The sequence below is a fragment of the Gadus chalcogrammus genome, chromosome 20 (genome assembly GCF_026213295.1).
Source record: "Gadus chalcogrammus isolate NIFS_2021 chromosome 20, NIFS_Gcha_1.0, whole genome shotgun sequence".
In the NCBI taxonomy this organism is placed as follows: Eukaryota; Metazoa; Chordata; class Actinopteri; order Gadiformes; family Gadidae; genus Gadus; species Gadus chalcogrammus.
In genome coordinates, this window is record NC_079431.1 from 12,331,897 (window position 1) to 12,354,895 (window position 22,999).

At 47.3% G+C, this 22,999-nt stretch overlaps 1 protein-coding gene across 7 annotated transcripts; it reads left to right on the top strand.

Annotated features, from left to right (window-relative positions):
* The first annotated feature begins 1,757 nt into the window (after positions 1–1,757).
* akap11 (A kinase (PRKA) anchor protein 11) lies at positions 1,758–21,942 on the top strand. Of its 7 annotated transcripts, XR_008893511.1 has the most exons (13): positions 1,758–2,277; positions 4,243–4,348; positions 5,046–5,156; positions 5,263–5,316; positions 5,812–5,943; positions 6,904–7,168; positions 7,610–11,942; positions 12,344–12,484; positions 14,026–14,112; positions 15,696–15,742; positions 17,105–17,307; positions 18,284–19,868; positions 19,988–21,942. XR_008893511.1 is itself a non-coding variant. In XM_056579767.1 (12 exons), the coding sequence occupies exons 2-12, from the start codon at positions 4,286–4,288 to the stop codon at positions 18,470–18,472; spliced, it is 5,625 nt and encodes a 1,874-aa protein (XP_056435742.1). In that variant the 5' UTR covers positions 1,758–2,277; positions 4,243–4,285; the 3' UTR covers positions 18,473–21,942. The 7 variants fall into 7 exon arrangements, 6 of the variants coding, with proteins under 6 accessions (XP_056435742.1, XP_056435747.1, XP_056435748.1 ...); XM_056579767.1 differs by having other exon boundaries at positions 18,284–21,942; XM_056579772.1 differs by having other exon boundaries at positions 14,029–14,112; positions 18,284–21,942.
* Positions 21,943–22,999: the final 1,057 nt, after the last annotated feature.

The following is a 22,999-nucleotide window of genomic DNA, read 5'->3' on the forward strand; positions in this document are numbered from 1 at the left end:
CGGAGTCCCCTTGCTCTGTTGTGTATGCTTGTGATGTTTCAAATGTCCAGCCAGATTATATTAACCCTACTTGTTCTGACTCAGACTACAGGCAGGAGGGAGTTGGGTTGTTCAATACATAGTGGACATGCCCACCTTCTCCCTTACTGAGTTTTCCAGTGGTCTGTAAATAAATGCTGCAAACTGCCTGGTTTTCATAATCCAAAAAAACAAAACAAGAAAAATGTTGGGGGGGGGGAATGTGTGTTTCATTTGTTTACATTAGTTTACTATGGCACAGTTTTAATTTCTTAAAATTTCTATAGGTATAAACAATATTTGAATATTTGCATATTTATTGCCTAAGGTTATATGATATGATGTGTATTGTGTTTTCACATTTGGAATATAATGTTACAGTTGTCACCTATATTAATATCTGGATGACTTTGGTAAAGTAAGTAAGTAGTTGGTAATTTTTATGACTACTAAGTGACTGTTTTCTGTGCCTTTTTATGGTTAGAATGCATGGTTAACTATTTATTACAATTTGAAGTCACTGAGATGTGTATTTTTGTATTCTGAATAAATAAATGGTCCAGCTTTGTTGTACATTTTTTGTGGTGACTTAAAAAAGGCCACCTGTTCATATATTCCTTCTTCAATAAAACTGAATGAATACACAATGGGGTTTGCTTACTTGCATTGAATCATTTTGTTCTCTATGTTTATAATTATTTGTTTGTTTTGGTTCACCTATTTGGCATTTTAAGCAAAAATAAAAATAAAGTTTATAACAAAATGTATAATTAACTATCTAATCTTTAAAAAAGGAAATTAATCGGATATTTCACCTCTTATAACAAAGGTTAGTATTGATGATAACTAAACATTGAAATAGTGATATTGATGATTTTAATCTTCACTATATGCATGCAAGTCATCAATGCTAAGTGGTCAAAAGGTAAGTGTCCGTTAGCTTAAGAAAATATACAAAACAATTTAGTTAATTGACAGAATTGCCCACACTTAATAAACTTTACTTTTACTAGTGGTATATTATTTTTATAATTAATCCACTGATTGTTATTTATAAAATGAGCCTACATTACTTATTGTGAAATGATGTGACTCTGAACTGCACACCATATATGATGCCTCCATGCCTTTAGAAATAGCCACATCCTCTTTTGCTATGTCCAACAAAATACTTACGTTTGCTCCCCCCCTATACCCCCCACTTCAGTCAAGGTATTGCAAAAAAAATTATTTTTTTGCAGTTGCTAAACTGATTTTCTCCTAATTTTCTGTCATTTCCATAATAAAACTATATAATATAACTTAATTATGTCATTGAAAATAAGCAAGAGAAATAAGTGGTTACAAGAAACCTTGCTACCAAAACATCCCCTATAAAGATTTAGCTTTATGATATAAAATGACAAATTAGGTATCATTAAATGTATATGTAACCATAAGTTAACCCACTGTAGGTTTAAAAACAAATAGGTTTCGGTGCAATGTGTGTTGAGCAAAATCAGGAAGTGGGCACTTTTGAATTAATTATAAAGCCAAGCCATCTTTGCCGTGAGCAATAATGACAGTTGCCCAAAATACTTATATTTTAAGTTGAATTGGTAAGGTCAGTGATAAAGCGTTAATAGTGAATAATTGTCTTTTTTTGCAAGTCTAAAAAAAGCTGTATTAAGGTTGAGTAAAGTTGACTTGTAAACTCGTAAATATGTTTATTAATTGAGTGGATTACTTATTATATACATTATACAATTACATTGCATTATATAATTGCAGTTCGACTGCTCTGTGCTCTACAGTTTCTTCTGAGAGTGATTAGCTGTGCCTGAAATCGGATTGTTTTCATGCTTGGAAAAGGGGAAACGGTCAGTGATGGGAAATCGGATCCTCTTTTGGGAGTCGAACGAATCGGCACATCCTCAATATAACTGTATAAAAAAATATATAGCTGATATATTAATTTGTGATGGCTCGTTCAAAATCGAGACTAGTTGTCATTGAAGTTTAAACAAAGCATAACTTTTCTAGATCAAACAAATATCTCACATTTTATTTATTTTGTTAGCGAACTAAACACAAATACCCCTATAAGTAATACAGCTATCTCGCCGTTGGAAAATGTTGATGTTAACAAACTACATTAAAATGCAGTTTTAATCCTCAACCACGGGCCAGAGTCGTTCAAAACAAACAGATCGTACAGTACACGGACCGCCCATCAGCAAGGATGCCTATCGCCATAATGCTGGAGCCCAACAGTGAACGGTGAGTTAAAACCATTCTTCATACATCCCATATCAAATGTCCAACAGATATAAACCAATGGTTTGTCGGTTGAATACAATCTGTATTTCAACACCAACGTATCTTATTGATAGCTGTTCGGGTGACATCACAGGCCGATCCAAACGAGGCCTGGCTTCTGCTGCCAAACAAATGATTGACAGCTTATCAACTACCACCGCATTATATATTTCACAACAATTATTGATTGGAATCCCATCTTTTTCCCTTTTCGCTACCATGATTATTGTGTGAGTTAAAACAGGAAGTGGATATTGTCGTTCTGCAGTAGCTAGCTTGCCAGCAACTAATCCATTCATGTAGGGCTACATTGTAATGGTGAGGGGTTTTGAATCATCTGGAGAGAACCTACGTCAGGATCCATGGCTGGTTTACTATCCTAGACGCCTTCAATGGTACCTACCCATCGTCGTAGAATTTGTTGTTCATAACCAGTTGGATCAGACAACGTTGACATCGATATCAAGTCTGACCAAAACATGGCGTTTACAAATACGTCTCGCCGTCAGGATTCTTGGTAAACATCTTCCCTGCAGAGAGCGTTAACGTTACCATGTTATGTTATTGTGTGGATGTGCTAAATGTTCACGCTAAGGCTTCATAACACTGCAGTTATATAAGCAGTGTGTCACTGCTGAGAACGATGTCATTGTTTATGTCCTGATGAACACAATATTTGCTCTTGCTCTCAATAGGCCTATATGTTGTATACATATTGCTGGCTAATGTTTCGGGGCCATTGTATCTTGTGATGGATACTGCTGGCTCTGTTCTGCGAGTACTCACAGAGGCAATCCGACATGGGATTCCTGCAGAGCAGTTTTAAAATGAACCTTCCCCCCAACCTGAACTTCTTACAGTATAGCTTGCAATTCTTTAAAATGTGTTGATTGGTATAATAAACAAAGAATATTTGAACAGTGTTCTTGCAAGCATTGTAGAAAAGTAAGGCTACATTGAGAAAAACAAGAGATTGCTAGAGCTTCGGGGGTAAACAAAAAACACCACAGGCTGCAAAAAGTACATTTTCAGAGAATTGTTGTTATTCCCCATGGTCTTGGTCACAGCAATAATAGACGTCATTGTGATTTCTTTCCCTATGACCGAGCCGGGATGCACTGCATAGTTGAGGTTAGCAGCAGTGGTCCTGTTGTTTTTGAACAGACTACCGAAACACCCGTGAGAAGTCCAGTGGTCCTGGATCATACAGTTGCATATACTTTATTTATTTTTTCCTCCATAATCGTGTTTCTCAGGGGGTAGGGTTGGCTGATCAATTGGAGCTCAAGACCTTTTCTAAACTCAATTTGGCCCATACCTCAAAGGATGAAGCTTGGATGTCTTGGGGAGGGAGGGGTGAAAAAGAGCAACTCCCTCCAAGCAAGGACAGAGTCAATATTTTTCCATCCCTGTCATGCTTACCAAGTGTGTTTTCCCCCGAGCTCTGGTCCCGAGCATACACCTCTGTTATCTCACCATGCTTTTTGATCATGGATGCACTCTGTGCTTGTTGAAGGGATTTCAAAGGGAGAAGGTCTGCGCAGTGTTGACCACGCCAGCACGTCAAGTCCAGACATACTGTAGCTGTTTTGATGTTGATCTCCGAGGCCTGCAGAACCCTTTATTTCTGTAGGATGGTAATGAAGGCATTATATAATTTTGCATATATCTGAGCAATAACAACAAATTTCCTTTAATGCTCGTCGCTGAAAATATTTTTTGGTAACATTCGTCACATGAGTCTGCATGACTGTCTGTTTGTTTGATATTTTTGCCTGCAGTAATACATTCTATTGCATTAGTCATCTCATGCTAGAGTCACACACACTCAGCCCATAGTCACAGGGTTATCACACTCTCTATCCGTTCTCTCTCTCCCTTTCTCCCCGCCAACCCCTCCCTCCTTCTATACTCTCCTCTGTGCAGGTGAGTGGCCCAGCCAGGTAGCCACGACCAGCCCTCCGTTGCCATGGACGCCTGTGCCCGCATTCGAGGGGTGCCGCTGAGGACCAGAGCGTCCATTCGAAAAGAGGTCTGTCAACTAAAGTTATCTGGAGTACCTCTCTTGAGATGGCGTCCTTCTACAGATGGCATTCTAATGTGTTGTTAATATGATGGCATTACAATAACCTTTTATTTTCAATGTAGAAAGTAGGCATTTTAGAAACTATGTGTGTCACTTATCTTTCTACATGTAATAGAAAAACTTGATATTGTTGCTTTTTTTTTTAACCCTGAATTCTAATTGGCCATCAAGTGTTGATTGAGGTTATGTTGGTCTATTCAGATAAGAAGGCACTTGCATTAGAATTGTATTAATTCAACCTATATTCTTTACTAGCCGGCTGTGAGGGGGGTTTCTGCGATTTATCAGTTGCATGTGTTCTCGGATATTAAACAAACTTATGGAATTTATTGATGATTATGGGAAATTTGTCCTTTTGTAATAAATATTACAAAAGGTAATTACATTTTCCCTGCTCTGATCAAAGAGCATGCTGTTCACCCACTGACAAAACACGCTGTAGATTTAGCACTTAGGAGGCATTTCTTTTATTAGAGTGTGGCAGTCTGGGTTTATGTAAATAAAGCAGCATTGGTAATGATTAAGGTATACAAATCAAGGTCTCCGGTCATGTTAGGATTGGAGACCTTGGTTGGTGTTGGCACTGCACCGGCTTTGGGTGAAATCAATAGTTTCAAATGTATTATTGTGGTCTGTGGTGCAGACGGTGCGTGACAGCGGGGGACAGTGTGTGAAGAGCCTTCTGAGGACGAAGAAAGAGCTGTGTCGTGTGAGTGTGGAGCTGCAGAGAGGAGACGCACTCAGGTTAACCGAGGTTCGTGTCCCACACTTATGGCATGCCAGGAAAAAAAAAAAAAATTTGATGCAGAGTGAGGAATCCTAGACACCTAGCACTAATGTCATTTGACACTTCTTTTCAGATCAATTTTGTGTGTCTTCCTGGTCTCTCTGAAGGGAAGGATGCCTCTCCACAGGTGAGTTGGTGTAGCTGGATATTAACCACCAAGGCAGATTTTCCATTGAACTGGAGAGAGACAATACCAAACTCACACGCTACACTACAGTATTCATGTGGTAAACACTCACAAAAAATACAACAATTGTCATCTCATATATTTGAACAAAATGCAATTAGGCGTGGCTTTAGTTTCATATTAATAATGAGAATAAATAAATTACCGTATTTACTGAAAAGAGAAGGGTAATGGGAGGAAATTCACTTGGAGGGAAATGCACGCTACATAAATGTATCCACGTAGCATCCTTCATTTAATACAACATTAGGGGATACCGAACACACATACTCTGGCATATTTTGCACTGTTTAAAACGGTCAGAAAGGCTGTGTTATATCTTATATGTATCGTGCAGCCTGATGCATTTGGATGACGCTGATTCAGATGATGTACAGTGGCGAGCAGTGATCAGAGTCCACTGCATTTTCCACAACATCCTCTCTGGCTCCCCAGGCTCTGTCCTCTCTGCCCGTGGAGCTGTGTGACCTGCTCCGCTCCCTCCACGTCCACAGCCTCCGCAACGACGAGGTGCTGCTGCTCAAGGACTCGCGCCGCCCGCCCCCGGGAAGGGACCCAGCCACTCAGGTAGATGCAGGAGGTGTCTCCGTGCATTACAGAGTGTAGGAGGGTTTCAGTCATTGGATCTGAAGCGCCATGAGAGGAGCATGCTTTGACACCGTATGGGTACTGCTTTCACCAAACATTTGAGAATAACCTTGCAGCGGGGTTGTTATTCTTATTTTAATCGTGAAAAAGCACCACGATGGCGGCTTGGAATGTGAGTTGTTTTTATGTGACATAAGCCTCCTATTTTTAAGCCAAAGGCTGAAACGCGTAGCGTTCATTTAAGGCAACCGTGGAGAAAAATGAAAAAAATAAAATAAAAAAATCAGTTCCTGGTTGATTATAGAAAAAACGCCTGTGTTGAGGCCATGTACCTCACCTCCCATGTAAATCAGTGCAAGATGTATCCCTCTGTTCGCCCTGCATGCTCCCGGACAAACACAGGTGGGAACATAGGCAGAGTTAGTTTCCTTTACCCACAATCGCAGCTGTGTCCTTCCTGCTTGTTTTCCCACACGAGGCCTGTGCCCAATCTGTGTTTTTTTTCTGATGCAGAGCGCCCCCTTTCCCCCCCATCCACCCCCACACACACCCTGAGTATTCTGCATAAGCATCGTGCTACCAGCAGTGTAGACATAACAACAAACCCCCACACTGCCTGATTCCTTCCATCCCCTGCCCTGAGGACGTGAGGGGAGGTAAGGGCTCCCCCATGGGAACCTGTGTATGTTTGTGCGTGTCTTGTCTTTGAAACCCAATCAGACGGCACTCCAGACGACTGCTTCGTAGGGTCCCCACGTTGCCTGGGGAGGGGGAGTCCTTGACAATCTGTCTGGCGGTTAGATACCAAATACCGTCTTGTTTTCTCTTTGTGCTCGGCAGGCCTTAGCCGATTGTCCTCTAGCAGAACGAATAAACCCTCTCACATTGGGTTTCCTCCCTGTCTCTCTCTCCCCCCACCCCCTCCTCTTATCCTCTCAGTGCTGGCTCAGGGTGGTGTGCGTGCTGAGGCACAGTCCCAGCTCTGGGCCCTGTCCTCAGGCCATCATCGCCTCCCTCCTGGGCCTGCTGGGGCGCTATGCCGCCGGGATCCGCTACGCCCTGGAGCTGCAGGTCCTCAACAGGGGCTCGTCCGAGTCCCACCAGGCGGAGGAGGACGACACCAACCAGTCCGTCTCGTCCATCGAGGACGACTTTGTGACCGCGCTGGAGCATCTGGAGGAGGAGGACGCCAGAGAGGCCCCCTGTAGGTTTTAGCGGAAGCTCAGCATTTTAATGTGCCTCTCAAATGGGTTTCTTTGTAGGAAAGGGTTAAAGGTAACATGTTATACCACCACCAGGTGTGAGTTTGATTAGCCGTCCACCTAGGTGTATGCTGGATAGATCAGTCTACCAGCCTACCCAGTGGACTGTAGCAAACGTTGCTCATACATCCGTCATACATCTAGGTCGACACGCCCGCTTGTCAGAAGTGGCAGATTTTCAAAAGGGCTTGTGACGGCTATTCTCACTCGAACCTGGTGGTATAATATGTCACCTTTTAAATCAGTAAGCTGTCATTACTGTTTTGTAGACAATTTCAGTCAAAGAAAGGAACATTTGATCATAATGTGATTTTTTTTTTTTCATTAAAAATATGTGAATTGTGTCTGCTTTAATTTTCTCCATATTTTATCTGTTTGTGCAGCTGCAGCTGCAGCTCCGTATCACCATGGCACAAAACGTGACGTAGCGTCCCAGACCATCCCGGCCCACAAGAGAAAGAAAGACCTCGCGGGGTCGCGTGTGATCATCGGCTCCTCCGCCAAGCGGCCCGCCTCCAAGCTCCAGTGTGGGCCGGAGGTGTCCATCACGGTGCAGAGACCGTCAGCCCCCGACTCCCAGTGGACCCACTACAACCCGGGGACCCGCCTCCCGGAACCCGCCGCCGCCCACTACAGCGAGTCGGACGATTCCGATGGCTCCAGCCCCAGCCCCATCATCTTCCTGGATGAGGTGGGCTACCAAAAGAGTCTGCTGGCCAAGCTGGACATCCCCCAGGTGCCCGGCGGGCCCAGGGAGCCCGTGGAGGACTCTGACTCGGAAGTCAGCGAGTTCTTCGACAGTTTTGACCAATTTGATGACCTAGACGAGCTGAGCTCCGACAGCTGCACCCTCACCCTGCCTCTGGACCTCGTGAACCCCTCAGACCCGGGCCAGAAAAAGAAGAAGCCGTCCGAGATCAACGTAGGTGGCTCCAAATACGTGTCTCGAGGCTGCTCCACCAAGGGTAGGAACCTGCAGCGCTTTGACCAGCCCCCCCTTCCCGCCAATCTGAAAAAGCCTACACCTCTAAAACCCGGATCACCCTACTCCCCGAACTCTGAAGTGCCCGACTCCCCCCGTCCTGTGCGGACGTCCTGCGAGGAGGGTCCGCTTTTCAGCCCCGTTAGCGCCTCGGCCTTCAGCCCCCTGGGCGACTCCGGAGGTTCACTGGAGTACTTTTGGAAATCGGAGGGAGATGTCTCAGAGCTGCGCAAGCCCCAGGACCTTTGCTCGCTCTACAAGACCTACTCCGACTTCGCCAGCAGTCTGTCGAGGGAGATCCTGGGCTCGGTGTGCGGCTACCAGTCCCCGACGGACATGTCGGACAACAAGAACCTGAGCTGCGTCTGCCACAAGGAGTTCCAGAACCCCGCCGGCCACCTGATGAAGCTCTCCGAGATCCAGGAGGCCGTGACGGTGGACAAGCTGCAGCAGAGGCCTCAGTCCCTGAAGGACGGCATCCAGCGCTTCGCCACAGACCTGGTGGAGATGAGCTTGGGCAGCGCCCTGCGGGACCTCCAGAAGGGCGTGTCCCAGTGCACCACCACGCTCTGCCACCTGGCCGCCAGGCTCACCTCCTCCGTGTTCCAGATGGCCTTCCACGAGATCGGCATGCGCCGCGCCATCGTGCTGAAGGAGCGGGCCATCAGCGGCCTTGCCGGCTTCCTGGTCGGCGAGGCCGTGTCCGGGGCGCTCAAGGAGTTCCTGACGGTCAAAAAGCAGATCTTCAACAGCACGGTGTCCCAGTTTGCTGCAGACCTTGCCGAGGAACTGGTGTTTGAGGGCATCATGGAGGTGTGTCAGTTCTCCCACCCCTCGACCCCGCTCACCCCTAGTGACTGGTCCTTCGGCCAAGGGAGAGGAGAGGCAGAGGAGGACGACGACGACGAAGGAGAGGAGGTGGTGTGCTCCTATGCTTCAGACCTGTCGGAGTCGGTCATACAGGAGGCTTTCATTCAACTCTCCCAGGCTGACGTGGCCTTCACGAGCCAGGCAGCCATCAGTGTTTCTCTGGACAACGTCTGCTACGTCAGCTCCGACGACACCAGCACACACACCTGCAGTACCGTCACCAGTTCGCAGGTGTGCCACGCCGACCCGGCCGCCGACGGGACCCCCGGCCCGTCAGGGGAGAACGGGGTGTGCACGGTGAAGAAAGCGCTGTTTACAGTGTCGGGCATGGCCAGCTGCATTTCTGTGCCACAGGCAGGCCAAGCCCTTTCCCTCCCCGCGCCCTCCGAAGAGACGTGTCAGTATAAGTCAGCCCTGGCCTCCACGTCACAGACCAGCCCCAAGAGGACAGTGGTGACGACGGCCTCTTCAGACACCACCGCCGCCACGCAGACTGAGAACTACCCTCAAGGACCCCACTCACACGGTCCCCGGGGAGACACCTCCGAAGGGAAGTCCCCTTTCCACCACTTCTCTGGCAACATGGTGGACATGATCGTCACCGAGGCATGTGAGCTTATGACCGCTACGAAGATGAAAAAGAGTTTTGGTGACTGCGCAGAGTTTTTCACCAAGAATATAGGGAGCAGGAGAGGCTCCTCTTCTAGGCCTGGTTCGGTCAGCGACGATCTTCCTGACTCACCGCTGGTGCAGAGAGCTGGCCAGGAGAGCTTCACATACGACGGCAAGGACTGTGGGGCTGTGAATCAAAGCGGTCCCCCTGAACAGACGTCAGGAACACACATTGAGCCGTCTCAGCCAAAATGTGCAAGCAGAGGTAGTGGGGAGTGTATCCCTGGTAGTAGTGGTGGGACAGGGGAGATGCTTCCTGTGACCATGGACTCTTTAGATTTGCCCGGAGCCAGGACAGGAGTCCAGAGGAAGACCTCCATCCCCAGGGAGGAGTCCACCCCAAGCTGCGGTCAGAAGACCACACGGACACCCGGAACCCCTCCTTCTAGCCCCCAGCAGCCCACCGAGGTGTCGAAGGAGAAACAGATCAGGCAGTTCTCCAAGAAATTAAAAGGCAAGCTGGCCAAGGAGTTCTCCCCAGCGACCCCACCACCTACCCCCCGCTGCCTACCGGAGCCCGGTCCCGGGCCGGCAGACCCTAGCCCCGAGGCAGACAAGGCCGACTTTATGGTGAATCTGATGCGGTCGCTGTCGGAGGAGGCTGAGGGCCACGGGCAGGAGGAAGAGGACGAGGAGGAAGAGCAAGAGGAACATGGAGAAGGCGGGCCTGGCGCCGTCCACCGAGGCTCGGCGATCGGAGGCACCTCAAGGGCGACTGCTCGCAGGATGTCCAACAAGGAGGCCTTCCGCTATGCCGAACGGCTTGCCTGTCACATTGTATCCATGGCGACGGAGATGGACACCCTGATTGGGGCTGAGAAGCTGGAGAAGGAGAAGGAGAAGGAGAAAGAGGAGGATGGGTCAGGGAGCCCAGAGGGAGTTGCGAGGAGGGACAGCGTGGCTCAGTTCTCGGAGGAGACCCTCAATTCGCTGTGGGTTTACGCCGGCGAGGTGGCGGGGGAAGTCATCAGTGACGTGAAGCGGTTGGTCAACCCAGGTCCGCAGTGTCCCCATCACAGCGCCCTGCGCAGAAGTAGCCTGGACAGGCCAGTCCCTGAGTGTCACCACCATCACCATCATCCAATGGCTTCCAGCACCCAGTATCCCATCTCCACCGCCACCTCCAGCCCAGGCTTGTCCTCCCAGTACCCCAGCTGCGAGAGTGTGACTGACGAGTATGCCGGCTACCTCATCAGGGTGCTGAAGAAGGAGGGAGGCAGCAGGGAACTCGTGCTGGACCAGTACGCCAGCCGCTTGGCCTACCGCTCCATCAAGCAAGGCCTGACCCACGCCGCCCGCAAGATGAAGAAGAAGTCTTCCAGCGCTCGTCGACTCCACTCGTCCAGGTCCCTACCGGAGGATTGGAAGGCAGCCGGGGATGAGGCGTCCCAGCCAAGGGTCGGACAGAGCATCGTGTGCACTTGCCCCCAGGACTCTGAGGAACAGCGTCAGCGGGAGTACGCCGACTTGGTCCACTTTTCGGAGTCGTTAGCGTACAGCATCACCTGCGACGTGACGCGGAAGCTGTGCCTGCCGCCCGCGCTCCTGCCCAAGTCTCTGACAGACTCCTGTATCTACAGAAGCACCAAACTGGAGGACATGGCCGAGAATCTGATCAGAGACGCCTTCTCCTGCCCCCTGCTGGCCGAGGAAGGTAAGGGCGGGCAATACCACAGCAACAGCAGCCTGAGTGACGGGGGCTACGGCGCCGGGGTCATGCAGGTCATAGAGCACTATGCCAGGAAGATAGTGGAGGACACCCTGGAGATGGGTCTTTCTGCGGCCGGCCACTTGGGCCAGGAGAACCTGAGGCCCCCGGCTCACGACAGACACGCCTACGCGGACAGGCTGTCGGAGGGAGCCTGCCCCCACTGCACCAGGCCCAGGGCGCACCACCTCCACCACTGTCGGCACGCAGGCCCCAGGGTGAGGCCCAAGCGGGGCCAGGAGTGCGAGGGCGGAGCGGAACACCTCCTGGAGATCCCCAAGATCCAGATCGACCTGGACCTCCGCGTGGCATTCGCCGAGGAGATGGTCTCCGTCGCCATGGAGACGGCCAAACGGGAGCTGAGCAACACCAGCCTCAACGCCGACAGCGGCATCGGCCACGACGGGGCCAGCTACGCTGAGAGCCTGACGGCTGAGATCATGACGTCGGCGCTGTCCAACCTCTGTCAGGCGGCAAACCCCAGGTACGTACGCACGCACTCCCACGTACCCGACGCTCTCGGGCTGAGTCACATCCTCAGGGTACTTGAGATGCGGTCAGGGAGGAATCACCCAGCCGCGAGAGGTACCTCACCACAGCATCGCCCCATTGAGTAATCTCAAAAAGTCTGAACCACAACAGATGGCTCTCCCCCAGTCTTAGAAGTGTCCTACTAATACACCTAATACTGTATTTCCCCCAGATGACTGGCTATTTGTCACTCTGCCCTGTTTAGTTTTTTTTTTTATATATAGTAGGTTGCGCAACATGTTTTTAGTGTATGCTTTTATGGTTCTCGCCCTAACATCAACTTTTATTTAGTCTGTAATTATGTGTGTGTGTGTGTGTGGGTGTGGGTGTGTGTACGTGTGTGTGTGTGTGTAGCTCCCCAGGAAGGGATGCCACTGAGTCGACGATGCCCCAGCAGCTCAGCGTGGGCGACGACAGCCTCGGCAGCTGGTCCAACCTGAGCTTTGAGGATGAGCACCCCGACGAGAACAGCAGCTTCCTCCACCTCAGCGACAGGTAAGGGGCGCTGCAGCCAACCCCACCGCCCCGTCACTGAACCCCTTCACCGTGTCCCCTCACAAGACGTCTGGAGAACAACATGTGCTTCATGGGCCTTCCTGGTTGGAAATTTGGCACTAAACCATAGCTAAACCACGATCCTAAACCATGATCCTAAACCAAAACAGCTCCTCAATTAAGATTTACAAACATATACAGGATATCATCAGGTTGCATTTTTTATTTTATTTGTATTTTACTCCTGCAAGGTACACTAACATTATCATCATCAATGAATATAATTTTTCTTTGCTGTCTAAAATTTCGCCCTTTTGTTGAATAGATCACATTTTAAAAATAATTTGCCTTAATGCTCTAAACTGCCGCTTTGAGTTAAGATCTGGGAGGCTGGATTATGTTTTGTATATCTGAAATGCTCATAGTTTGTTCTGAGGTCTAATAATGTCTCTATCTGAGCCATACAGTAAGACATTGAAAGCATCCTGTAGCATTTGAATGTTACAGGACAGCAAGAGCGAGAGAGAGCGAGACAGTCTTAAATTGGGAAATCCGAGGAGACACAGTTTCATTCGTCGCTGTGACATTAGCATTGTCATCTGTAATCTTTAATCTTTAACTTAATCAAAAGGAGCTGCTGAGGTTCTTGTCTATACAAAGGCGAAGCCTGTCATCGTTGCAGCTTTATTCCCGATACCGGCGGCGCAGGGACATTCTTGTTTTGGCCACCACAGCCAAATGAAGGGTAAAAAAATATTGTCTAAAGGTGTGTCCGTGAGCATTATCCTCGCCCCTGGCGCCGTTTCCCCGAGAACAAAGTCCAGCACATGTAATTCATTAGCTCCTCTTCGAGAAACCCCACTGTGCAACTCACATCCACCCCAGCAGATAAACAGAGCAGCGGGGGAAAGATCATGGCTCAAGGGGTTTACGTAGGCAATAAAGCCCCTGATTGACTTATGACGAGCTATCGTACCCAATCGCCTCAAACAAAGCCCTTCGGAGGAAGCTGTGTCTAAGGCAGAGGCCAACTGATGGAATTATTTTATTAATTTTTTTACTCCTCCCTGTATCCTCCCTTACACAATAGGCCGCGTTTCTGCCAGCAAGCGACATCACTGACTAATTATACAAACAGTGTGTGTGGTTGTGCGCGCGTTGCCGGCACAGACCGTCCGGCTTGGAGCGCCCAAGATTGTCAGGATTATTGTCGTGAAGTCAACAATGTAATGATCTCATACTACTTTTGCCTAGAGATCATATCTTCATTAGGCATCTCTGCAATCAGCGATAGGAACAACACACGTCACTTTTTGGAGGAAACTTTTCTTTGATATTGGTATTTTAATAGTTGGAGACATGTTGGACTTTGTAATACTTCGACGCTACAATGAATATGTTTTGGCAGATAATGGTTTTGGACATGTATACACAAGTGCCCTTGAGGACAACTGTCTGCATAGTTAGGTGTTGATTCATCTTAGTGTGGGCACTGTATGCGGCTTTGTTGAGGAATGCCCCTGCTTTCCTTGTCTCCCCAGCAGCAATGGGAACAGCAGTAGCTGGAGCAGCCTTGGCCTGGAGGGGGAGGTGTGTGAGGACCACCTGTCCTTCTCCCCCTCGGACAGGTCGGTCACCACAGCTAGCTAGCGCATCTATGCCACGCTATGCTTATATACGCTCCTCTGCACTATGCTCACCTGATATCAAAATACTCAACACACATGAGGCTTGCACGCCTAGAGCGGGACAAATTGTGCAAATAAATCTGGACCATATTGGACTAATCTGACCAGCTTATATTATGACCTTAAAGTGCCTAGTTTGTCCCTCACTAGAGGCTCCAAGGTATCTGCATGACCACACCCGTTTTGTGTGTGTTGGCTGTGTGTATCTGTGGGAATGCATGTGGGAACCTGCATGTTTGTGCATGTTTGTTGCCTGGTACAAAGTCAATTGATTTGCTTCCTTGCATGGCTGACGTCTTTTTCTAGTTGCTGCTTGGCCATGTAGTGGATTCCTCCCCTGACAGTAGCAGAACATCCAAAACCTGCCCCATAGTTTGCTGTACAGTGCATTGGATTGAATTTGAGTGTCCAAATTCAAACTGTACATTGTATGAGCAATATAGTGCCGCTGTTTAAGTAGTTTACTTTCAATGTGAAGACTCAAGTGACGTCAAAACAGTTATTTGTTGATTATTCCTGTCGTGCGACATCTGACAATGATTATGAGTTCCTAGTGTCCAAATTTCCATTCAGTCCGCACCCTAAAGAGTTCTGGAATGATGAAATTAGCAATTGACTGTTTTCCCATGCCAGTCTCCTCTTCAGTTACTCGCGCTCAAAACCAGACATACCAAGACATATAAAATTGATTGAAGCTTCCATCTGGAAAGGAAATGGTATCCACACATTTGGCAGAGAGTAGATATCTATAGCCATGGGCTATGTAAGAAACACTTCTGATTTATATCATCCTAACGGGAGAGAATAAACTACCTGTTGGCCCCACGATTAATAAATCACAATCACAAAACCAAATGACTCGTTAACATTAAAGCCTATGTTTAGAGCGCAACCTTGCAAAGAAAGCAGCAGTAAGCAATAAAATGCAATGCATCAACTAATCAGTTCTATGCCCTTCAGAATTTAAAAACACATAAAAACCTTTGTTTTGAACTTATGCAGAGAGTTCAATGTGGAAGGAGCCAAAAGCTTAAAAACTTTTTTTCTCCAAGCCTTTCCCAACATATGAAACGGTTCGATACGTCGGCGAACAATAAATCTCAACTTGAATTAATTGTTGACTTGTCTGTTGTGAGTCATAAATGTACAATGTTATCGACAACCGGAACCCACTTTCTCTCCACTTTCTCTCCTATCTCTTCTAAAGGCCTCTTATCACGATTGCTTTGAAATGCGCCGTGATCATGTGATCCTGATGACTATGGCATGCTGTTGTCTTTATGGCCGTCTGCACTAGGTCTTGGGGATCTGTCTGCATTAGCCTCCCCGCACCGCGTTGCAGTGTCCCGTAGCCTTTGGCCTCCGCTCCTCCGCCCCTCCGCCCCTCCGCCCCTCCACCCCTCCGCCCCTCCGCCCCTCCACCCCTCCGCCCCTCCGCCCCTCCACCCCTCCGCCCCTCCGCCCCTCCACCCCTCCACCCCTCCCCCTGCTGTCTAACCCGTGTGGTATTTGTCACCCTGCAGTGAATGTCCCGAGGAGCAGGAGACCGACGTCAAGGAGGAATCTAGTGGTAAGGATGTAAACGGCTGCATGTCTGCCAACGAAATACACACCACACTTTGCATCGTATATAATCACACGTAGAAGATGAAGTATTCAGACGGATCAATTGCGTTTCCCTCTCCTAATTTGAGTAGTTACTTTATTTTTGGTGTAGCAGTTTGAACTTTTCTGTTGCGGCTTCGTCTGCCCGTCTATCTATCGCTGTCTGTGAAGGTCGGGGATTTTTACCACCCCCGCGTTAAGCCACACTGCTGCTCATTCATCCACTCCCTCTGGTGTGTGTGTGTGTGTGTGTGTGTGTGTGTGTGTGTGTGTGTGTGTGTGTGTGTGTGTGTGTGTGTGTGTGTGTGTGTGTGTGTGTGTGTGTGTGTGTGTGTGTGTGTGTGTGTGTGTGTGTGTGTGTGTGTGTGTGTGTGTGTGCGCGCGCGCGCGTTGCCCCAGTGAGGTGCAGGCATGGTTTAAGGCGTGGGAACCCACAGCAGGACTAAGGAGCATTATACTCCATAATGTACTGCATGTTACCCAAGGGGTGGCTGTCCGTCAATCGTGTGTGGTTTAAAGAAAAATAAGGAACAGTTCAAGTACAATAAAGTGTAGCGCAAAAAAACCATCTCAGAGGATATTGTTGTATTCATAAAAATGCCTTTATTATGGGGTTGTGAGTCCCGTCCACATAATTTCATTGCAGACAAACTGTTGTTCTCTTGTAATGTAACAAACTCGATGATCTATTACTAGTGGCGGTTGACTACAAAATATTTTTGAAAGAAAGAAATCAAATGATTTATTCGGTGGGAATTGCAGTCTGGCAGCCCGGTTGTGCCTCGAGGGCCTCGGCTTGCGTGTCTCATTGTTCCTTGAATGACTCAGTCCCCGTTCACACTTCCTTTTAGCTATGCTCCATGAAAACTTTCACCCTATGCAGGAACTTGTTTATCAGTTCTCATGACGTCTGTTACAAACTACAGTGTTGCATAAAAGGAGAATCCCTGCTTTTTGGACGTTTGCACTTCCTCAATGTGCGAAACGCATTGAATAGACCCTGTCGCTCTCATTTGGGTGGCCTGGCTTGGCCACGCGAGAGAACAGTGATTGGTCACCTGCTTACCTACATAGACACGATTGGAAACAGTACCAAACCATTAAATCTGCATGCAAGGAACAGAAGGATTTCATCAGACTGTCAATATGTGAGATTGCAATGGATTTCACTGACCACCATTTTCTGATGTAGAAAACCCTTTCTAACATAATGATTTGTAAAATTACAGACTTTTTTTATCCATCACTTTAAACTATATTTGAAAACACTTGTTGACCACAAGTCGTCAAGCTCGTAAAGTGTGTGTGTGTTTGTGTGTATTCACAGGGACAGTGTGCGTGGACAGGCCTCAGCCGCCGGCCCCCAAGGCCCTGCTGGTGCTGGTGAACTCTGAGGTCATGGAACCGGGACATGAGCCCCAGGGGGCCGTGATCCTGGACCCCCAGGTGAGGTGCATGCTCCAGTGGGCTGCAGCCTCCATGGCCGAGTTGCCCCAGGTGCAGCTGGGCACGGAGAGAGAGATCCAGCAGGTGAGTGGGGCTGTCTGTAGAAAGAGTGTGTGACTGCATTGGCAAAAATCTGACTTTAGATTACTTCTGCTTTATATTTGTTTCGACTAATCATTGCTTGAAGCGCGTGATTGGCTATTAACAGCAAACACAAACCCGGCCAGCACTGGTAAACAGTAGAAAAGTGTCAGGGTTTCGAATGAACACCCTGTACACTGGCCACTGTAGAGATACGCGTTGTGTGCTTGTGAGTAGGGATGCATCAATTCTCCTTTTTTTTGCAGACAAGTACAAGTCCTTACATTTGGGTACGTATGTACAAGGCAGTACAAGGCAGTACAAGGCAGATTGGAACTTTCACACAGTGTTTTGGGGAGAGTGGCAAATCATAGGATTTTGCCCCTTTTTCTCTAAATGTAGAAAGTTATTTCAGTATTCACGAGTACATATACCGTATCGTGTCTGAGTGCTGGTATCGGGCATACTTCAACTGAGGAATCGGTTTCTGTTCAGTAGAATATAAACAAGGTGTCACTCCAGTTTTTCAGATATTGGCTAACGAGTGCTGTGTCTGCTGTCTCTGCTTTTAGGACTGGTAGTCGTAGGACTAGTAGGACTGGTTGATCTGAGATGAGTTACTGTGTGATCGAACAATATCTCTGCTAATCCTTCTCCCACACACAATGTATTCCCCGTGGTGTATCGGCGCAGAAATGCACAAACGTATGAAAAAAACTGAAATGAAAATATATACAATATTATATTTTTGAAATCCCCAAATTTATAAAATACATTAATTGCTAGAGTCAACGGGGGGTGGTTGCAGACCCTTCGTGTTTTAAACTACGTTGTGTATATTTCATTTTTATACATCTTTATCTAAGTATGTTCCTTGTAAATCTTGCACGGACTAAGGGCCATTAGTTAGGCCAAGACATCCTCCGTAGACACATCCTGAGGGAGGCTCCTGACCGTCCTCTGGTTGGGCCCCCCACAGCTCCAGGCGGTGGTCCAGCGGCTCCGGGAGCGGGAGTGCCGGGTGGGGGACCTGCTGCAGGCCCTGCTGCGCTACTGTGAAGAGGTCCAGGCCCGGAGCCAGTTGCCGGCGCCCTCCCACCCCAGGGAGACGCCCTCTCTGCCCCACCACGGCACGCCGCTCTTCCAGTGGCTCCTGGAGCACTTTTAACCTCTCCCTACTCCTTCTCTCCCTCCTTTCTGTTCCCTTATCTTTACCCCTCTCCCGGTGACACCTGCTCTGTGTATGCGGAATCGCGCTGCTGCCTATTGGCCTCCACTGCTGTATTACTCCCCTACCCAACACCCGTCCATGTGAACCGAGACCCCCCTCTCTCTAGTGTCTCCTATAGGGCTTCATACCAGCCGGCCGTCACTAGATGGCGCCAGGCAGATGACACGAAGAAATCTGCTCGTGTGTGTGTGTGTGTGTGTGTGTGTGTGTGTGTGTGTGTGTGTGTGTGTGTGTGTGTGTGTGTGTGTGTGTGTGTGTGTGTGTGTGTGTGTGTGTGTGTGTGTGTGTGTGTGTGTGTGTGTGTGTGTGTGTGTGTGTGTGTGTGTGTGTGTGTGTGTGTGAGAGAGAGATAGGGTAATTTGCACTGTACCGTGACCAGCAGTAATTCCTTTTTCCTTCCTCCCAATTAGTCGTTAGAGCTCTGTTTATTCTTGGTATTAGCCTCCGTCGTTCTGATTTAGTGACTGACCTCGGAAACAGCCGAAACCTTGTGTTCTTGCTAATCTTCTTTTACTGCTACAGAAAGAAAGCGGAGGAGAGAAGCCCAGCCCTAGTCGAGACAATGTGTTCTGTGTTAGGGAATCCCCACTCGGGTGGATGATGTCAAAGCCGCAGTTCACCTCTGTGGTGGCGTTTCCACATGCTAAAGACACCGACCTCACACACGCATGTGCGCACACACACACACACACACACTGCACCACCACACCCTTCATCATTTGTACTGCCCGAAGTCATTCAAGTTGCTTAATATGACTACCTTTTTTCTCCTCGAGCATATTGTATTTCAAGACTCTAAAGTGATTGCTTGTCAGTCATGGTGTATTCCGTTTCTGGCCCTGTTGCACTGAGGCTCAGTAAATATGTGGTATCGAAACACTTGGATTATTCACACCTGTCAAATAAGGGGTATATATATATATATATATATAGATATAGATATAGATATAGATATAGATATAGATATTAGTGTTTACCCCTCATATCGCAGATCACTTCTTCCCATCAGTATTAGTGTGCAAAATAGAGGTCTAAACTCTGCTCAAAACACAATCAATAGTGATTATCAGGAAGTTATCAAGGATTTCAAGGCATTGTATTTTTTGAGCCTGGAAAACCTTCCAACCTTTCGTTTTTGCACAAATAAACGTAAGGAAATAACCTGTACTTCTTTACCTGACGTATGGCCAGTTGAAGTTGAACTGCTGCTCGGTGATGCAAGCAGCCATGGATTGTAGTGGCGGAGTCTCTAGCCGTATGAAGCCGGGACAGTGACTGTCATCGTGTGTGTGTGTGTGTGTGTGTGTGTGTGTGTGTGTGTGTGTGTGTGTGTGTGTGTGTGTGTGTGTGTGTGTGTGTGTGTGTGTGTGTGTGTGTGTGTGTGTGTGTGTGTGTGTGTGTGTGTGTGTGTGCATCGGTGTCGAGCCTGGGGCCACCGTGGATGGTGTTGAGGAGGACAGGGCGGAGGGATCTACTGACGTAGATGACATTAATCACAGGTTTCCCAAGCAAGACCTCCGAAACCATCAGTAGCATCACACATAACCAAACAGTCGCCAGTCGCCCGTTCACCACCACCACCACCACCACCCACACGCACACGTCAGTGTGTGTGTTATTCAATATTCCTGGCTATCGCCACTTCTATTGAACACACACGCCCATGTTACTCATCAGAGGAATGCTAAACACGCACACAGGCTCTGATTTGCTGATGTTTGCATCAGTACTGCTTCCTCAATGATTAACAGACAAAAGGGGAAGGAGACTCAGCTCCGGGCTCTCCCTGCCTCTCCATCTCCCCCTCTCTCTCTCTCTCTCTCTCTCTCCACCACCTCTGTCCCCTCCCTCACCCTCTTCCATCTCGTTCCTCCGCCATCTCCCTCTGCCATCTCCCTTTCCCTCTCTCCCTCCATCTCCCTCTCCAGAGGTAGAAGATGATCATGGGGATCATCTTCCCCTTGAGTTCCTCCTCATCGTTGTGGATCGCGTCCCAATCTGCATGGCTGAGTCTCTGAAATCGGACTCCTTCTTTGGGCTGAATATCGTTCTATAAATGTACCTGGCTGTCGTGTTGATCCGTGGCTCGCCAAAACGTGCAATTGTTCGCAACAGTTATTCCTGTATCATGAATTAAAATGCTATACATATATATCTATATAATTATATACAGTATATATCGATATAGATAAATATTACACACACAGAGCACAGGTGGGCTTCTAACGACCATCCAGTTTATACCTGAAGACAGTGTTGTTAAAAAAGAAAATTGGAGGGGTTTTGAGAATTGAAATGCACACCGCCGTGTTTCTTGGTTTACATTCTAAACATTTCAAACAAAGTATACAAAAAAACTACGAATGTATTGAGAGTGAAAGCCTGCTTTGGTCTAAAGGGCCTTTCCTTTAGACCAGGGGGGGGGGGTGATGTGACTTCTCCATGACGTACCTGCTGAACCTTCCCCCCACCCCCCTGCCCCTGGTTATATTTCTTTCTTAAACGTAGTACTTCAACGTTCTTCTCTTTCCAGGTGACCTATAAACTCTATCGTGTGTTGTTAAACAAACGTGATAACATCAATGCCTGTTCCTGCAGAGAAAAACGATGGTGGTTGTAGTAAAAAAGTAGTCTTGTATCTAATATTTTGTTCTGTTGGCTCCAGCGTTCATTTGGTTCCTATCTCTATAAATGCACACAGGCAGCCCTCACTTTCTTCTGTTTCCTGCTTCCTTGTAACATTTTGCCAAATAAGATATTTAATAATTTATGTAAGTTGTATAATGTTAAGTAAACTTCTTGTTCCTCTAGTGGCAATGCTGAATAATTGACACATGCTTAGCTTGATATCAAAGCACTAAATATGTCATTGTTAAAGCGATGTGGGACAATAAAGCTTTTACATGTGGTCTGAAGAAACTTCTGTTGGCTTTTCAATTATTTACATTTTTACATTTACATTTAGGGCAATTTCAGACGTTTTTATCCAAAGCCACTAACAATAAGTACATTAGTCAGAAATAAGTACATTTGTCAGAATCTGTTGATTTCCTGGTGCGACCACACATAAAGTATATTCGTTTTTTCATTCCCATTTATTTAAAAAGAAGAATTCTTAAAGGTGAAATATATATATAGGATTAAGTGGCTTTTAATGGTCATTCCCAATTCCGTACGAGAATGGCCTGTACTGGCCTGTAAGGTGACTAGGTACTAAAACAAATATGTTATATAAGTGAAGAGGTTTCTTAACAGCTCAATTTATTAGTGTCAACTTTAGCTTACAAGTAATATATTGATTGTTAAAATATAAGAAATAGGTCCTTGACTCGTTCTGGGCTACTATAGAAAAATGGCAGTAAGACAAGATGGCTCATGGAAGAGGACCCACCCACTATATAGGTCAATTACTGGGATAACATTGCAGGCACTGTTAGTGACTCTACACACAATTCTACAAGCTGCATCTCTAAAGCAATAGTAGCTGAACCGAAAATAAATCCAAAAAGCACCCTTTAGAGAATGCATTTAAATGTAAAGCCAGGCACTAGGGTGGCACAATGGTTAGGATTGCTGCCTCACAGCAAGAGGTTCCTGGCTTTGGCGGGGCACTTTCTGTGTGGGATTTGCATGATTCCTCCCACACCACAAAAAACATGCATGTTTACACTCCTGCCCGGCCTATAACCAAGGCAAGGGCACTACATCTGGAGCTCGTTCCCGGGCGCTAACCTGTGGCAGCCCACCCCATCCTGGCTCCTAGCTATGATGGGTTAAATTCATAGAATGCATTTCCCCTTGGGATCTATAAATACATACACCAAAATAATAATAGCGTATAACGGTGAGCTGACCTTTTGCTATGGTTTTGTAGAATCGGAGTGGTTATTCCTTGAAAACTATGTTTGAACATGACCTCACCACAATGATGATTAAAATGTTAGACTTCTGTTATTTTTGTATTAGTATCTCTGCAAAGGAGCCCCTTTAAGCAGTCCCTGGCATCACTGCCATCTGCCAAATTCCTCAGACTCCAAACCCATTAAACAATCTGTCCTCCCATCGAGGCTCTCGGGTGAGCGCCTGCTGCACGTGCCAAAGGAAACCGAAGAGATTTGTCTTTTGTCTCAAATCCAAAGCTCTTTGTCTTCGCGGCACTCTCTGTCACTGTTATTAGTTTTTCCTTTGATACTTCAGCAACAAAACAGCTATTGTTTCCATAAGATACGATTATATGAGGCCTTACCGGCAAACGTGTGTAATTAGGCAATGCTTGGTGACGGCCTGTCAGCATTATGCTCTGTGAGCACCGAATGAATGGAGCCGTCTGTCTCACGCACAGAGGGGAAAAGAGGAGAAAGGAGAATCGAGAGGGAGGGGAGACGGGTAATTTCAGACTATTACAGTGATACAGGAGCTGGAGAATGTGTCGCAATAGCAGATTTCCAGAAGATCGGCCCAGAC